At 41.4% G+C, this 17,927-nt stretch overlaps 1 protein-coding gene and 1 long non-coding RNA gene across 3 annotated transcripts; one reads left to right on the top strand and one right to left on the bottom strand.

The window, feature by feature from the left end:
* The first annotated feature begins 834 nt into the window (after positions 1-834).
* Positions 835-4,279, top strand: tnfsf13b (TNF superfamily member 13b). Of its 2 annotated transcripts, none has more exons than XM_046054838.1 (6): positions 835-1,519; positions 1,632-1,746; positions 2,375-2,431; positions 2,726-2,826; positions 3,134-3,284; positions 3,550-4,279. In XM_046054838.1, the coding sequence occupies exons 1-6, from the start codon at positions 1,286-1,288 to the stop codon at positions 3,660-3,662; spliced, it is 771 nt and encodes a 256-aa protein (XP_045910794.1). In that variant the 5' UTR covers positions 835-1,285; the 3' UTR covers positions 3,663-4,279. The 2 variants fall into 2 exon arrangements, with proteins under 2 accessions (XP_045910794.1, XP_045910792.1); XM_046054836.1 differs by having other exon boundaries at positions 839-1,519; positions 2,702-2,826.
* Positions 4,280-6,298: 2,019 nt separating this feature from the next.
* LOC123973877 lies at positions 6,299-15,835 on the bottom strand. Its single transcript, XR_006825720.1, has 3 exons — positions 15,468-15,835; positions 14,389-14,533; positions 6,299-7,379 (listed from the first exon to the last, which is right to left on the bottom strand). It is a non-coding gene; the product is annotated as an uncharacterized LOC123973877 (long non-coding RNA).
* Between the last annotated feature and the right edge of the window lie 2,092 nt (positions 15,836-17,927).

The following is a 17,927-nucleotide window of genomic DNA, read 5'->3' on the forward strand; positions in this document are numbered from 1 at the left end:
TTTTCGTCATTCTCTTGATTTATTTTCGTTGCTGGCTTAAAGCAAAATGAATAACTAGAATAATGGGGGATTTATCCTAGCTAAATGTATTATTGTTGTTCAATTATTTTATCCAGTTGATGAAAAGATATGGAATCACTGAATGTCTGTCCATTTTTTAATAAAGAAAATAATTGTGGTATTGTACAAAAGCTTGTGAATAGAGGGGAATGAATGCAGTTGAAATCATTGGAATTTGTATGTGCAATCTGGCATGTGATTACGCACATTTGAACCTGCACAGTGTTGATGTTGTTTTTGTACATCTACCATGACTTAAGTGACTCCACACTCACAAAACATTGATGGGATCTCTGAACAGTCACACATCTGAATGATTCATCTTTAACTTTAGTATGACGCAGTCAGTTTGAGGGATTTTCCATTTTAGATCAATGTTTCTTTTCTATTTCGAAGCAATGTTAACTTCTTTTGTAAACACACATTTCCACTTTCTATTTTCTGTACGGTTACATGCAATAAATTGATACATTAAATGTGCTTGTCATGATTGATTTTTCTGTTTTTCTGTTCTAAACAAGCTTTTTTATGAAACGGTTCCAAATTCATCTTCATTTAACTTGTCATTACTTCACTTTTTATATTCTGGGAATCACTGTTTGTATGTTTTGTTATGTTATGTTGCCATTCCAAGTACTTTTTGCACTTCCTTCTTTCAGTACATGTTGGCTGTCAAATTAAAATTTAAGGGTGTTGTCTGTTAATACTGTCTATTTCTCCTTCTTAGTCTGAAAGCTCTCTCCCATTTCCCTAACAGGTTGTCACTTATCCCACTGACAAAACTGTCCTTCCTGTTTCCACTCGATCACATGAGCTGTTTGTTAGAATGTGGGGAAGCTGAATTTTGTGTTTTATCTCTTTGAAGGAGCAAGATGAAGAGAAAGGGGCGAGAGATTTGTCAAGGCCGCTGGTCAGGCAGGAAGCTGTGAGTGTGGTTAGCTGAGAGGAACTACAGAGGGGAAGCTGTTATGCCTTTTTTTGAACTGCATTCATACTGCGTAGTCCCCCAGACTGAACTGGAACTGGCCACAGAAGGACAAAAGAAAGAGTTAAGGAAGTTGTTGGGGATTTTAGATAGGAAAAGTAAAGCCGGAGACTAGAGAAAAACATTGATGACAGAAGAAAACATACACCATTCCTTCCACAAGTGTCAGAAGAGAGGCAGTGTAGTTGAGGCCTGAGACTGGTCATGCTGTCAGTGTGAGCTCTGGGGATATTGTACTGTATGGGCCCAACGATGGCAGTTTTGGCAGGTGCGAAGCCTGGGACTGGACAAAGGGCAGGTGAAGGGAGGCTGTCCTGGCCAGTTTTCCTGCTTACGCTAGCTGCTGTCACCTCCTCCTCTCTTTCAGCTTTGTCCCTGTACCAACTGATGGCTCTCAGAGCTGAGGTAGAGGGACTCAAATCAGAGGTCTGTCGCAGGAGAGAAGAGGGACAAGATGCCAAGCAGGCAGGCCAGGTGAGAGAGTCCTTAGGGCATTACACAAAACACTCCATCTGCGCAGGATTGTAAATACAAGCATTTTACCAGCATGCATTGCTTTTCTAAGGACTTATTTTTGTCTGTTCAGACTGAGAATATTGGTAGCAAGAGAAACATCCAAGAGCCCTTGCACCAGCCTGAGTCTCAACATGCTCTACCCTTGATAAGGAAGAGAAGACTGGTCTCCGAAACAGAGGCATTGGGTAAGACATGGCAGGCTGCACTTGAGCCTGACAGTTCGTTGTTTATGTATAAGATGCAGTTATTAGTTTCTTTAGTTTGCCTGCAGGGCAGGATTGTGTTTTACAAATCTATCGGTTCAGTTGCAAAAAGGCTGAGTAATGTATACTGAATACATTTCTTGTTCTTAAGGTGGTAAACAGTCCTTTATCATTAATCAATCATTCATTATTATTATGATTGTTGTAAGTCAGTTTAATTTATCAGAGGGCTTTATGGTCTGACGAGAAAAAAAACTCATTGTTCACTTCAAAACAGACAACAGCCAAGTGTGAATGATGAGCTTTGGTGATAACCACATGAAAAAATTAAGAAGTCTGAGGTGGTGAGGTAATGCTAGCATCTGTCAGTGCTCACTCTTAAAACTAATAGCACGAATGTGCTCACCATCAGCTCAAGCTATTTAACAATACCCAGGGTGAAATATTTACAGTAGACCGCTGCGGAGTGCGGAGTTTCACCCACAAAGGAGAAAGAAAAGGAGCCGAAGCAAAAAGAGAGACAGCAATGGAATAAGCAATGTGCAGATTGTAAGAAAACTGCAGACCAGTTTTAACATTAGGTCTAAATTTCTCTCATGTTTTGTCACAGTTTCTCAGCCTTGCCTGCAGTTGTTGGCAAACACTACCAGGAAACTCTTCAGGAAAGGTACAGGATGCCAGGCCTGGGTTATGATAGTTTGGTGGTTTATAATAGTTTTTATTTGAATTTGATGTAGGTTTTATTTACATTTTACGATGTAATTGTATTTTCTGATTGGACTTCACAGGTTTACATTAGTAAATATAAGTATTAATAAAATCTATTTTTGGCTAAAATGTATCTGTGCAGTGACTCCAGTAACTTACTCGAAACAGGGTGAATGTTAGCTTTATAGCTTTGACATGTTTTCTGATATATTCTTATTTTTTGAATCAGACATTTCCTCGATGCCGCACATAGGTATCCCCTGGCAGGCTGGGCTGAGGAGAGGCTCTGCCCTGGAGTTATTTGGAGACAAGATATTAGTCAAAGAGGAGGGCTTCTACTTTGTCTACAGTCAGGTAGGTCCTTTTGTTGTCATTTCATAATTCCTCCACAGGGGCGCGCTGCTAGTCTGTTTGCCAATCACCAGATTTTATATAGGAGAGGAACACGTCTGCATACATCACAGAAAACAGGGTGTGATCGATCTAAGCATGCAGTTTCTTAACAGACCTTGAAGAAAGGTCAGATAAAGAAGAGAACATGCAAATGATGTGTGCACAATAAATGAAGTAGCAAATGCTGCACCACCCACATTTGTACATGGTAAAACCGAAACCTGGGCTATACCTCACAGATTTAACCCAGTATTTTGGATGTGCCCAGGTCTACTACATGGACAGCACCTTTGCAATGGGTCACGTTGTGATCCGGTGGAAGAGGAATGTGGTGGGAGATGAGCCTCAGTACGTGTTCCTGTTCCGCTGCATCCAGAACATGAACACTGACCACCCTTACAACACCTGCTACACAGGAGGTGAGGCTTTGTTATTGTCTCTGTCTAGCTATGTTCACCCTTTTTAAAAACAGCTGTTACGGGAGGTCAAGGAACATGTTAAACTCTTTACTCAAGCTCTCAAGCATGTGTGTGAGTATGAGTATGAGTGAGTGTGTGTGTGTGTGTGTGTGTGTGTGTGTGTGTGTGTGTGTGTGTGTCAGTAGCTTGGTATGGGTTGACAGCGGTTTGTGGCAGGAAAAAGGGGAAAATGGCCGTTCAAAGTCTGTACATTTGCATCCCTCAGGTATTGTGAAGCTGGAATGTGGGGACCACTTGGAGTTGCTGATCCCTCGTTCCACAGCCAACGTGTCTCTAGATGGAGACTCCACCTTCCTGGGCGCTTTCAAACTGGCTTAAAGTGTGTCACCCTTACTTTGGACCCTGAGGGACGTTGTTGTCTAACAAACTGTGTAACAAGGCACAGTTCTGGTGACCTCACCTGACCTTGGGTGTTGTGAGAAGAATACAGCAAGCAGCCATTGTTGGGCTGGCTGAATGATAGACTGTGTGACTCCTAGCTTGTTCAGCCTGAGGGGACATAAAGGGGACTATGAGTAGATACCAAAGTCTCCTTTACTCTTAAAAATAAATGCATCTTATAGCTACAGCCATATTACGTTCATTTCTACCACTCATCGAGACAAGATGTTAGAATAGAGAAACTGTCATAATCAAGTAGTTTTTCTTTCTTTAAATAATCACAAATACATAGCATAGTATAGGTCTTCTGAAACTTTGTCCAACTTGTAAGAAGTGTGTTTCTTGTGTGAAATAATTCTCATACTGTTAAATCCTACAATAATCTTTGCTCCTGTAGCAGCAGAATTACTGTGCCACTGAGTTATTCTCATATGCTTTCATTATTTTACATATTTGAACATAAACATTTGTATGCCATAATTTCCTTCACATTTACCTATATATGTCTGTCTGACAGAAATGATGCAATAAAGTGACAGTTTTTGCACAAGAAATGACGTCATCTGGAATCTGGGTGAAGGTTGTTGTTCCTTTGTTGGCCACATGAAGGAAGAACTTGGCAGCAGAGAAATGAATCGAGCTGAGGTTGAGCAGGAACAGTGGAAATTAGGTAAGGGATCTATTTTTAGATTGAGGCAAAACTATATAGGCACATGACGTGCACATTCAAAGGAGCTGCTGCTCAATGAATGATTAATGCCTGAGGACCCTGGAGGAAACAGTGAAATAACCTCAGAGGATGATTCTTCAGTTCATATTATGTTACATTAGTGGCAGAGGGACAGTTACACCTCTGGCAGGGTTCAGATACATTTTAGTCAATGGATTATCATGACTTTATACAAAATTTCATGAATGAATAGATAATATGTACTGAATAATAAAATATACAGTGAACAATATTTCTGGCTGCATTTGGGGAAGAAACAACTAACACACTGCTGGAAGTTCCCCATTTCTGGATACAGAGGTTTGTTTGGTAGTTGATGTTGATGTCTGTGTTGCCTACACACAGAAAAGACTGTACTTGCTTGCACAACAACATATTTTGAAGTCAGGGATCAAGTGGTTCTTTGTTGGTTTTAAAGCTTGTGTGTGTTTTTGACAAATGCAGACAACAAAAAACAAGGAAATTTCCAATAGTTTGGAACCAAATATAAATAATCTTTCTGATAATTATGCAAATTTGAAAATATCACAAGGGCATCTGTCACTAGATGTGTGTAGTGGTTTGGGTCAGAATACCCAAGGGACATCCTCCCCCACCCCAATATGTTTCTATAGTGTGATTTTTATTGATGTGTAAAAAGTAATAAAAGACCACGATGTCTGAAAGAATGAAGACCTTATATCATATTTCAACACAAGGACATGAATGACCCATTCTCTGATAATGCTACTGGCTTATTCGTATATAAATAATGACTGAAGAATAAACAATAATTTAAAATGTTCAAATGGTGACAGAATTGAAAAACAGTTTGTTATTTTGTTTAATTTCAGGGCTGAAACCTCATCAAAGTAGCCTATTTAAATTTACATTGTCTTTTAAAAAGATGTACAATACAACAAGATCTCCCCCTATATTTCTCCAGATAGAGAGACATCTTGGGATATTTTTCAGCCAGATATTTTCTAACATGTCATTTTTGAAGAGATTGATATTTAAATATTTTTGTATTGAGTTCTTCCCCACTTGCCACACTTCATCCTGTCTGTTTCTTCTGCTCTGTCTCTCTCTTTCGCTCTCTCTCTCTCTCACACAGGCCTTCTTTCCGTTGGGGCAAAGAGTTAGACAAAGCCCAGTGGGTGGTCACTTCTTCACCAGGCATTTTACCCTTGGAGTCATGGCTCCATTTGACAAGAAGAGAGCCCAGAAGAGGGGGAGGGAAGAAGAAAGTCTAAAATAGAAGGCTAAGAAAGAAAGATTTCAAATAGACTTAATGGATAGCAATAGCCATGAGTGGAAGAGCAAGCGGAAGGGAAGAGAGAGGCTATGAGGCTAAAACAGATCGAGAGAGCAGGCCAGGCCCGGCGTACTACAGCCATGGAAGTCTGAGAAGCTCTTTGATGGTCTGGTAAACAGAGCAGGCGGCTGTACAAACACCAGAGAAAAAGAAGACGAAGGAGAGGGAGGAGGGTAGAAGAGCCCTCTCCTATAAATGTGTCAAGCATGATGCTCCCCCTCCCTCTGGGGCCAGAAATGTCTTTGTGTGGTGCCATGGTGATGGCTGGTGTGTTGGCGGAAGCTGATGTCATTGTGGGCCTCGGCCCTCAAAAGAGAAACCAGCATCTGACCGGCGAATCAGGAAATGAGCCCTGCTGTGTACACATGCTGGCACTGTGTACAGTTCACACACTCACACGTTGCGAATACACAAAGTCAAAGTACTGAACATACAGAAAAGCTGACGGACATACATCACTGTAACAAAAAAAAAGAAGGGGCAAACATAATATTTACAACGATTCAGTTTTATTTGTTATCATGCTGGTACTAGTTTAAGCAGAATTTGCATTTGAATATTTAACATATAATTTAAATGTACTTTTTAGCTGGAGTTGACAAAAAACATATAATAGTTGTCACACTAATATCTGAGTGTAAAGACTTCAGACCTCCGCTTTAAAAACTAGGCAAGACAAAAACAACACAATATCTTTTTCTAAAATCACAGAATATTTTGCTTGCTTGTAAGAGAGAGGTATAAATTCAGGGGCATCAGTCCCTGTCTGTCTCCTTTATTCTACCATTTTCCAGACTGCATCCCTTGTGTTAAATGTGGACCTTAGCGTCTCTGTGTCCCCATCTGCCCCTGTTTGGGAGCTCTCGCACAGGTCTGACTGATGACAGGGGCAAAAGGTGATCCCTGCATCCTGATTATAAAACCCAGCATGTGCTGTTCCTGCAAAACACACGGCAGCGTTTGCAAGTAGATATAGACACACACACATATGCACACACGCACCTTCATTGCCTCCCCAAAATACATTCAAAATGTACAGCGCACAAATTGTCTCACTGTACTTCAGTGTACTACATGGTTGTTCCATGTATGTACTTCTCTAATGTTTGGGGATTACTTTGATCTGCTGCAGTCAGTCCAAAGTAATCAGGCTGATCCAGAGCCATGCAGCTGAACTGGCAGCAGCACTGCATGGATTTCTCATTTAAGTGAGGATTTGGTTTATCAACAAACTGGATTGGGCCATCCGTTACTATTAAGTCTGAACACCACATACCGTGCTTGCCATGCTGCAGATTCAGCTTGAGAAGACACTAATTGTTTTTGAGCTGAAAAACGTGACTGACCCAGCAGAATTAGAGGTTTATTTGCTCTTAACAGCGTTAAAATTAGATGTGGTTTTGTTTTTTTCCTCCCCTGACTGCATAGGATCTACTGGAATATAAGCTGATCTATAATTCATATGGTTCTGCATCTGACTGGAATCAAACCATGATGAAACGGCAGGCTTGCAATATGCATCTGTGCAAGAAAAGTGAGAGCAGATTTAAAAGTTGCCTCTGTTTAAGCTCATCTTGATAGATCTTGGTTCTTCTTTTTCTCTGGCATTTCTCTGAAGGACATCAGCCTATGACAGAGGAAAGGAAAAACATCAAATGGATGAGAGGAGGGACGGATTTTGGTTTGCCACAACTCTGCCCCCCTTCCTCTCTCAATATCCTGACTCCCACTCTCTACTCTGCTTTATGGCTCCAAGATGGAGCTTTGGCTCACACACACACCCACAGAGCCAGCAACATTTGTCTAGGGCTGTTTTTGTGTTGTGCTAAAATGGCCTTATTGTTCCGCTGTTTTTTTCTTAGTGTTTTGTTAATTTTACCACATGTGATGCATGTTGGTATGTTGTTAATGTCCAGTAATTTAGTGACAAAAATGTAGCAGAAATGGGGAAAATATGGTTTTGGAAACATGTTACGTTACTTGACATAGACATTGTGGTGCTTTGAGCTAAATGCTAATGTCAGCATGCTAACATGCTCATGTCACACTGACAATGCTGATGCTAAGCAGGTATAGGTATGTTTATCAAGTTCACCATCTTAGTTAAGTATGTTAGCGTGCTAACATCTGCTGGTGTTTGTTCACACATTGAAAGTTTGACCTTGACCTTCTGATGGCACTCGGGGGATAACCAGCATTTGGATTCATCCTCTGGGGACCACAAATTCTGTACAAAATATCATAGCAGTGAGTCCATCTAATAGTTGTTTATAGGTTTCCTTAAAAACCAAGCATGTCAACCTCACGATGGTGCCACAGGAAAAACCTAAAAATAAAAAATGGGCAAGAAATAACTGACAGATATGAACTATAATATATAACTTTAATACTATAAATCTCTGTCTATGCACCATTCAGTCTTTGTCATGCTGATGAAGAACACAGGAGAAGAGCACCAAGAGATGAGCATAAACGGAGAGAGGAGTCGTGAAGGAAGGAGTTAAGGGGATGACAGGAAAGGGGTAGTTGTTCTCTTGCTCTGTGCTGCTTTTTTGTCCTCCTGTTTTCATTATATTGTTTCACTTTCAGTCCATTGTTTGAGTGTTTGTTTCTTCCCCCCGAACACTAACCCACAGCATGCACACACATACAATTCAGGCGCAACAGTCCTGTGTCACTCATTCCTGCCAGCTGCTTATGGGCTTGTGATAAGCAGTTGTAATTAGAGATTTAAACTCCCACCTCACTCTCTGTTTTTCTCTCTCACAAACACACATGATCACTCACTGACAAACTCCTAAATCTCTCTTTCTCTCTATCACTGACTCATGCTCTCTCCCCCTTTCATCTTCTCCCCCTTCATACACCCAAACTGGCACACTCCCCTCTCTCCCTTTCTCTCTAACCCTCTGATGGGACGTCAGTGGAGGATTTTAGCCTATGGGTGTAGATGTAGAGAGAGCTGGGAGTTGATTTCTTTCTCTCTCCCTCTCTCTCTCTCTCTGAGTTGTTTCAGATCTTTGCAGCTGAGATCAGATAGTCTCTGCATGTTGTTTCCTAGCTGGAAAGAAAGCATCAAGAACTACAGGGGGAATGTCACAGTGAGGTAGGGTGCCACTCGTCTCCTATTTGTCTGTGAGTGTTGTTTAGCTGTGTGTGAATGTGTGTAAGTTTCTCTATGTTTACCAGTCGCACACTGTTTGACCATTGGCAGTTTCTTCTCAGTGTGATTTTGAATGCTTAATTCTTTGCATAAATGTGTTTGCATAACTGAACAACCATCTCACAGGGAGTGACATAAATCCAATCTGCTTTATATCTTTTCCCAAGAAAATAACATTTTTTCTTTTTAAATGGCCACTGTCTTTGTTCATTGTCTGTGGACTGGCCTTTGTTTCTTTCTCTTTTTTTCCTCATCTTGCATGCTGTTGTTTGCCCTGAGATGTTCCATGTGTGCCGGCTGGCAGCACAGAAAAGGCAAAACAGGTTTGTTGGCTTGTTCACTGCACACACAAACGCACACTCCAGAACTCCTTTGGGGTGCTGAATGTCAGTTGGGAATTGTCCCAGTTTCAGGGGACCTGGAGCGGCTTTCACCCAAACGCTGTGTGGTTGTGTTATGTGTACAGTGAGAACTGATTTTACAATCTGAAAAGCCTTTTCTATTTGTTGTGACAGAACGTAGCTGAGTAACAAACAAGAACATAACTCTGCCTGTGTCACCCCACAAAACTCTGCTTTTGTTTCACAGGAGCTCACAGATGGGCTCATCAGGGGGCTGACGGCTATGTGTTTGTTTGTTTGAGTGTGTGTGAGCACGTGTGTTGAACCTGATGGTGTTAAACCCTTGGGACGATATGATGCAGGGTTGTAACTGTTAAACACTGTTTAAAAAATCCATCATGGTGTACTGATGTACAAGGAAGACCAGCCATTTCAGTCACAGCTCCCCTTTCAATAAAATGTGTGTGTGTGTGTGTGTGTGTGTGTGTGTGTTAGTGTGTGCTACACCCATCTGTCCTCCTGTTCAGCTAGATTATGCTGTGTTGGTCTCTGGGTGTAGCCGGCAAGAGGCTAATGTCTGAAAGCTGTAGTCTCTTGTTCTTTGTCAGAACTCAGCCCAGTCCCCTGTGCTGTGGTCAGCTGCTGAGCCACATGGTCTCAAGACTTTAGTCACCACCCTCCCTGATAATTATGGGTTGATTTACGAGCTATAGAGGATGATGACGAAGAGCGCAAGGAGGAGGACGGGGCAAATAAGACGGCTGTGCAAAGACCTTTTCAGGCAAGAAAACTTTGTGATGGATCTGCTGCTGTCAAAGCTCCAGAGGTGCCCTGTTTCACTCATGTAAAGCGGGACCACCGGCTGTTTTGCAATGCTGAGGCCCTGTGGCTTTGGCAAGATTTAAATGACACCTTGTATGCATGATTAAGGAGGGGAATGCTTGTTCACACAGGTCTGTGAGGGAGCGTGGTGTGGTCGTGAAAGTCAACACAGCATAAAATTCAGTGAAAAAAAAACTAGAAAAGACAGCCACCACCTGCTACCTGGAATATTTCTCTCTGCTTTCTGATCAGTCAAGTCAAACTGGTGAGGAATTCCTGTTTACTAACACCTCCAACTGTGGGCCTCTTGTGAGTCAAAAGCCCTTGTCTACATTTTTTACGTCTAACCCTTGGTCTGTCCACCAGCTGATCTATTCTTAGATGGGATTGGCCAGTTACCATGATTTGTTTCTCAGCTCCTCTGATGGACAGCCCCCACAAAGAAAAAACCCCCCACATGCATACATACACACCGACACTGAGTAGCCTGACCGCATTTCATGTGCCTGACGTCAGAAGACAGACAGCTGACTGTGCAGTCAGAAGTGGGGGTGGGATGGGATTAAGGGGGTTACCGTTCATCTGGGGAAGCCATACATTTGTTTCACCCTCAAATCTGATTACTGTAAATTGTAAACCACACCAATATGTGGTATTTATAGTTGGTGAACTTGAGACAGCTGTCACAGTATGCCTTAGAAATTTTGATATTTCATCAAAATATCTAAAACAGGCATACATTTGAATAGAAGTGAAGGCCACTGTGTTTAAGAGTGTATTATTTTTAATGTTGATTGATGCCATAGTTTTTTTTTATTAATTCAGTTTAGTCGATAACATCAAACATAAATGCCCAAAAATGTGATATCTTAATGTAAAACTGGTTATTTTGTCCAACCAACAGCCAAGCAAAAATAAGCAAACCCTCTTAAATAAAACAGTACTCTGTCGATTTTGCACTCTTTTAACATTGTCAGACAGGATCAAAACTGATGTAGCTGAAATAAAACATATGGTCTTTTTTTTATTCCACACATTGTTGTTATTTGTCAAACCCTGCTGCCCTACATTACCAGCAACGTAACTTGACCACCGACAGTTTGGATGGACATTCTGATGTGTTACCCTGCATTGGTGCATTGTGGTGTCAGAATAATCAGAAAAAATAGTTAGGAATATTCACATGAATGCCCCCTCCAGCCACAAAAACAACTGGGAAAGTCACTGAAAATTTTGGTACATGAATTTCTGAGTTGACGTCATATTACCCAAAAACATGACGGACGTAACTAAATGCTTTTTATTAATTCATGTATTGCATATAAATGTTTTGCTCACATGTAATTTGTATATGTCATTAGGTTGAAACCATTAGTTGCTGTCCAGATAGAGTGACCTAGATTAGGTATTTATAAGCATTAACCCAGAAGCTACACAAAAACATTTTCATTAGTCACATTACGACTTAAAGCTCCTGAACACACCAAAGTCGGAAGAATGAAACATGAGCTCGCAGATTTGTCTGGTTCTCAAACTAGGTGTGTTTGCTAGTAGCGGTTAATGTAGCCTCAAGCCGCTATCCTCAAGCAGAGATGAGGAGAGGAGCAGGCTACAGAGGTCTGGTAAGCTCACTACTTTCTAACTCAACACCCCTAGATTTTTAATTTATAAACTTGTAGTCTTCAGACCCAACCGGTGACATCACTTAAGGCAATTTATCAGATTTTGCACAGGTCCCTCTGGAGCCACAAAAGGCTTTACACAACTTTTAAATTAAATTACAGCAAAATTGTCTTGAGTCTCTTCTGTTGATTGACATATATTATTTATTTCAAAGAGTCTTTTGACAGTCAATTGAGTCCAATGCTGTAAATCATCAGCTTATTAAGATGGAGTTAAAGTCTGAAAATAGAATAAATAGAATTAAAATAAACAGGGGGTTTCTTATTGGCATATTTCATCTTCCTATATATCTCAGGTGTCTGCATGAGTTAAAAAGTGATCCAGAGATAAAGATGAAATCCCAGACTATTCTTATAAGTGATGCCCAAGGGACTGTGCAGTTGGCCGACTCAAACAGCAGTAAAGCTAATGACAGATGGTGGGGAAGAACTGCTGGCAGCAGCAGCAGCAACATGTTATTTGGGAGTGGAACAGTTCCAGCAGGCTATGATATTATCCAAACCTTTGGTCTGAGATTTTCCCCCATCTGATGAAACAATGTCATCAAAGCAGAGCATTCTGCATAGGTTCAATACTAAACAGGTGCAAAGGCTGACACAAAACTTGACCAAGCCCTATATCAGGAGTCTGCAAATAAGTCTGGCATCGGGCCACATTTTTTTCAAGTCATTAAATGGCGGGCCAGAACATAGTCAATTTATCATTTATAATCCGTCATTTAATGTGAACCTGTTAAGCTCAGTCAGTACAGCACAGGACTCTCGTTTGAAGGGTTGTGTGTCCAATCCCCACTTGCTGCTAGTATTATTTTTCTCCCTTTTCAACAAATTGATTATAAAGAGATCGTCGAGTGTGTGTCTCCCGGCGATTGGTCCACATCAACCTTTGGACGCTTTTTTTCATTTCCCCAGTATCTCCAGGCAGAGGAAATTCCTCCATTCCTCATTATGGGGAATCCGATCTCAGGTTTTCTGACAGCTTTTTCAGAGGTGTGTTAAGCAAGCCAGAGACTCTTGAATTTCCTTCAGAACTTTTCAATGTAAAAGCTCTCAATTAAACACGACATAAAGTACGTACTGCTGCAAAGACGTTCTTGCGCTTTTATTTTGTAGGCTCAACCACTTAAGAGGAAGTGATTTTGTGAGTTAATTTTGCTGTCATGACTGACATCTGTTTCACCACCAGCCACTATGTAATCTGGCCACAGGCCAGATATTATTGCTGGCGGTCCAGCTTTGTCCTGCGGGCCACCTATTTCCGACCACTGCCCTATATGATAGGAGTCTTTCTCAGAGGAGTGTGCGGCTGTTCCCCATGTGACATCAGCTTTCTATAGAAGACTTCCTCATATTAATGCAGACTTGCTGCCAGTGGCATTTGACAGGCTGCCTTTCAGACTTTGTTCCCCTTCCAGGACTATTATTGGACATCATGTTAGTAAGGGACATCAATGTCAGGGTCAATGCCTGGGCTTGCCAGGACTTGCTTCTACTACATTTGTGTGTATGTGTGTGCATGTGAACATGGACAGTTTCTCACCTGTATGTACCCTGAAATGGAATAGGAGGGCTGTATTTTATGTGGAAATTGAGGTAGCATGAACAGTGCTGGAATTTGTGCTTTTGGAAAGAAAAAGAGCACTCCATAGGTACAGGTACTTTAGTGTACTTGAGTATAATAAAGGTAAATTAATGTGTAGGTGTGGAACCTGAAATGACTAGATTATGTGACAAGGGAAGGATAGTTACAGGGGAAGATGGTAAAGTTCTTTCTCAGAAAGAGGTGGGAGGGAAGAAAGGAGGGACAGAGAGTAGCTCCTGAAGCAGCTGGTTCTCTCTCCTTTCTGGAATGTATACGAGGGCAGATGCATGAAATCTAACCTCCTTACTGCATCACCATCAAGCCTCTAATACACACATACACACACATCAGGACCCTCCCTCTTGCACACAAACACTTGTCCAACTACCAGGTTCTCTTGCCTGCAGCTAGACGGTGTATATTAGAGTGCGGAGTATGAGCAGAGCTGCCGAGCCATGCTAATGATTTGAACAAGATCGGTTAAGGATTCCCTTTAAAAACACTGCTTTGATCTATCAGAGAAGCCATGGGGGGAGTTTACGCTGAGATGAAAGATAACGTCTGGCTGTGATGTTTGTGTGCTTGATTTCAAACATGTCATCTCTCACATCAACCCTAATCAAATTAGGTCAATGTTTAATGGGGCATGATGCCCCCGCTTTGACAACGCTTTTATACACTTCCACCTACTATCATGCTAATCTCTGGATGATGATGATGATGATGATGAGGCAAATAGAGACTCGCGTACAGCACAGCTGGACTGATGGTGGCACAAAGGTAATGTGAGTGGTGAAGAGGAAATCTCTGTCAGTGCAGATAAGAGTTCAGAAGAGAGGGATAATTTCAAGGTAAAGCAACATCTCAGACCATACTGTGGAGGGAATTGCTTCGGTTTTGTATTACAGGTCCCCTCATCGGGTGTATGCGTGCATTCTATGCATGTGTGTGTCTGTGTGATATGAACCACTGGTCTGGTAATTTCATGCCCCTGAAGGACCTCAATTCTGAGATTTAAAACACACTCACCCCTCAACCTCTCCTACCTCTCTTTCTGTGTAAGGCTGTCACCATCTTCCACCTCCATTCATCTTCTTACATTTGCTAGTTGACCCTGTTCCAGAGTTGATCTCGTCAAGAGCCACGTCCACACACATAGCTCACTGTAACACAGCGCTGATGAGTAGATAACTGTAAGAAAATGTTTTTAAATCAAGGTTAAGTGAGATAAGTCTAGATGCTCACACATACAAACTCAAAAGGCTGGGAGAATGATAGGCTGCTGCTATTCATTGTGAATAGGACCTACTGTTGCAGCCCGGCGCTGCTAAAACTGTTTCAACAATACCACTTAAAAAAAGACAGTAAATTAAGTAAATTAATTAATAGTTTAGTTTAATTAGCCCGTTCTGGTTGTGTGTGTTCATCAGTGCTGAAAAATGTGGGATCAAATTATAGCAAGGAAAACATCAAATGCCATCAAATGGAAAAGTTAAGTTAAAAAAGAAGGTCAAAGCAACACAAACAACTCTTAAACTGTACTGTAAATTCATTAAACACACACACACACACACACACACACACACACACACACAAACAAACAAACAAACAAACTGTTGGCACAGCAAAGAGGCATTGAGACACATTTTAGGTTTTAGTGGCATTTTCGTTCAATGCAGGCTATTGCAGGTCAGCAGGGTTGCAGAGCTCAACTACAACATTAATCAGAAACCAACTGGGATAAGTGCTGTAGGTTAATAGAAACATTTTCTAAGTAACTGTAATAATATTACTTTTCCCAGTAACTAAGTAGTATAACTAATTACTTTTCTAAAACGGTAATATTAGTTACTAAGGCAAGTAACGCTGCGTTACTCGTTACTGAACGCACCATCCTTGACGTAAGTCCACGACTGTGCGACAGCTCAGCTGGACCGGACTTTGTTGTTCATGTCCGCTGATAGTACCGTAACTAGTTACTTCAGCCAGTAATAAGTAAAGTAATAATATTACTTTTTTAAGCAGTAATAAGGAACTTGAAATATATAACGAGTTCTGAGTAACTTGCCCAACACTGCTCCTAGCTCATACAACCGCTTCACTCGTGCAGTAACGGCATACTTACGGTAACAGTTCACTTTTGTCGGACATGCGCGAGAGAGCAAGCTAGCATGCAGCAGCAATGTAGAGAAGTAACGTTAAAGAAAAGTTGAAATTGGGCATATCGTTAGTAAACTCCACAGGAGTGTTCACTCAAACATTTGAGGGAGGAAGGCTGCTAGCAAGAAAGCGCCCCAGAGCACCAAAGAAAATGCGTACTGTCACCAAGGTATGGCAACGTTAACAGCTAATTTAACCACTTGGCTAATTAGATAACAACTATGCTAACGCTAACGTTATATCATCAAGATGCTGTTTATTTTCTTCTCCACTATGAGAAGTGGAAGCAAACCGCAGGACAACAACAGGGTCAGAAAAAAATGTAACGATTGAACGTGTTAAAAGTTATTGGCTTGTGTTGTGGTGAAGTGATTTTCAAGTTTAGTAACGTCACAGATATAAAGGAGCTATCTAGCTTATAGACAGCATCATCGTCAGTGGTGGGAGCAGCTGCAAGTTGAACCTCTGCCTCTCCCTGCCAACAGTGAAGTCACTCACTCAAACCATCTTTGACTGTTAACAGCATGTAAGTAATCCATAATGTCCACTATATTGACTAAGATGACTAAGTTGTTTGGCTAGCCAACATGTGTTTTTCAGGTATTATAGAGATTTAGACATGCATTTATTTGACAATCTCTCCCTGTAGTTAGTTCATGGTGTCAGAACCAAACCTAACCAGGTATCTGGGAATCTTCCCCACCCAGGACATGTGTGTCATTCCAGAGTGTTTTTATGGAGTGAATTTATGGAGTAAGTTAATTGTGTTGTTGAAATGCAAAAGTGTAGGTTTTGCGTTAACAATGGGGACACATTAAATGGGTCACCTTTTCTCAATATCCTGAGTCAATACATGTTTGCTAAAGTAACCTCTTTAAATGTGCTTGTGGCATCTTTTCACATCACATGAGAAATAAATTAATTTTAATTTATTTCTAAACACCTGGACTTTAATAGCTTCTCTGTTTCAGTAGGTTTTCTGTTCAAAACTTTCTGCACATACAAAATCTATCCTACATATCTGTGTCAAGAATAGTTTGAGGAAAAAAGTTATATTATGAAAATAACTCATCATTAGCCTGTGTTATTGCTCTTCAGACTGTCTGACAAACACAGAAGTGGATGAGACCAAGAGGAGGGAAACCGAAGTTAACTGAAAACACTTCTGATCAGGCACAAATTCACACAAATGTTAACTTCAGCACCGCTGATAAAATGCAGCCAAACAGAGTTTGCACCTCAGTTTGTACATTTTTATATTGCAAAACTCTACCAAGAGGAGATCCCTGTCTTTTCTCTTCTCTCTCTCTCTCGTTAGTCTTCTTGATTTACTTTGTAATTTTTATATAACTAATAATCTCTGCCTCTGTGTTTTTTCTCCCACTCCAGACCTGGCCTCTTCGGTGACTGTTTTACAAATCAATGTTTTCATTTTTTACCCTTATAGGTCTCCCTTTTCCCATTTTTGATCTGCGTCTCTTTGTCCATGTGGTTGACTACCTTTGAGTGGCTCTCTCAGTCCTGCAGGTGAAGATGAAAGTAGGTAGGAGGGGAGATGCAGAAGGGAGATTTAAAATATGAAAACAGCAGGGTGGTGAGTGGTAGGAGTGCAGGGTGAAATGGTTAAAGTGAGACAGTGATGAACATCTTAAGCTTGTGGAGGTTGTGAAGAGAGGGCTTGCTGGGAAAAGAGATGCAGACTGGGCGAACAGGCGGTTTGTAATTTGATAAAGTGGGCTACTTCAGACAGCATGGTGGTGTGTGCAAGTGTGTGTCTTTGTTTTATTTGTCTGTCAGTGACCAGACCCCCCCCCCCCCCCCCCCCCCCCCCCTTGTCAACTTGGGGATTATTAGCAGAGGGACACCTTAGTAATGATGATGGTGGTGGTGGTCATTAACTATTCATTACCTCATACTAAACGCAGACCTTATGTGTGTGTAAGTGGATTAGGGAGTTACAGACAGACATCTGTGCATCAGCATTTAGGCTCTGTTATGTGTTTTTATGTTTGTCTGTGTGCAAGTGAGACAGCTGGCTCACATCTAAGCAAATGATTTCCAGGCGCACCTATTCAGACTTTGTCATGTCTCACTTGTCTGCAAGTTGTCTTTGTCTGCCCATTTTGTCTTTATGGGCCGCCTTGACAAAAGTATGCCCATTTGACCACAAACTCTTCAGGGTGTGTGTGCTACATGAGGTGAATCCAGGCGCCTCCCCCTTTTTGTGTTTTGTACCCCCTTCCTCGTTTTGTAACACCAGCTCCATGGCTGTGATAGTAGAGAAGAGAGGGGTGTATGCTTATGAGACTGGGCTGGGTGTAACTGTACCCCCCTTCAGATGGAGTAAGTGGGCTGGGTTCACTGGGGTCTGGAGAGGGGGAGGGACGTAGAAAGAGAGAGACAGATGTAAAAGAATGAATCGCTC

Source organism: Micropterus dolomieu, linkage group LG07 (genome assembly GCF_021292245.1).
Source record: "Micropterus dolomieu isolate WLL.071019.BEF.003 ecotype Adirondacks linkage group LG07, ASM2129224v1, whole genome shotgun sequence".
In the NCBI taxonomy this organism is placed as follows: domain Eukaryota; kingdom Metazoa; phylum Chordata; class Actinopteri; order Centrarchiformes; family Centrarchidae; genus Micropterus; species Micropterus dolomieu.

What these genes read in the sequence shown, in the direction of transcription:
- tnfsf13b (XM_046054836.1), top strand. Translation starts at nt 1,286, where the DNA reads ATGGGCCCAACGATGGCAGTTTTGGCAGGTGCGAAGCCTGGGACTGGA. An exon ending in CAGGAAACTCTTCAGGAAAG is followed by an intron (nt 2,432 to 2,701) that starts GTACAGGATGCC and finishes TTTTTGAATCAG; the next exon opens with ACATTTCCTCGATGCCGCAC. An exon ending in TCTACTTTGTCTACAGTCAG is followed by an intron (nt 2,827 to 3,133) that starts GTAGGTCCTTTT and finishes GGATGTGCCCAG; the next exon opens with GTCTACTACATGGACAGCAC.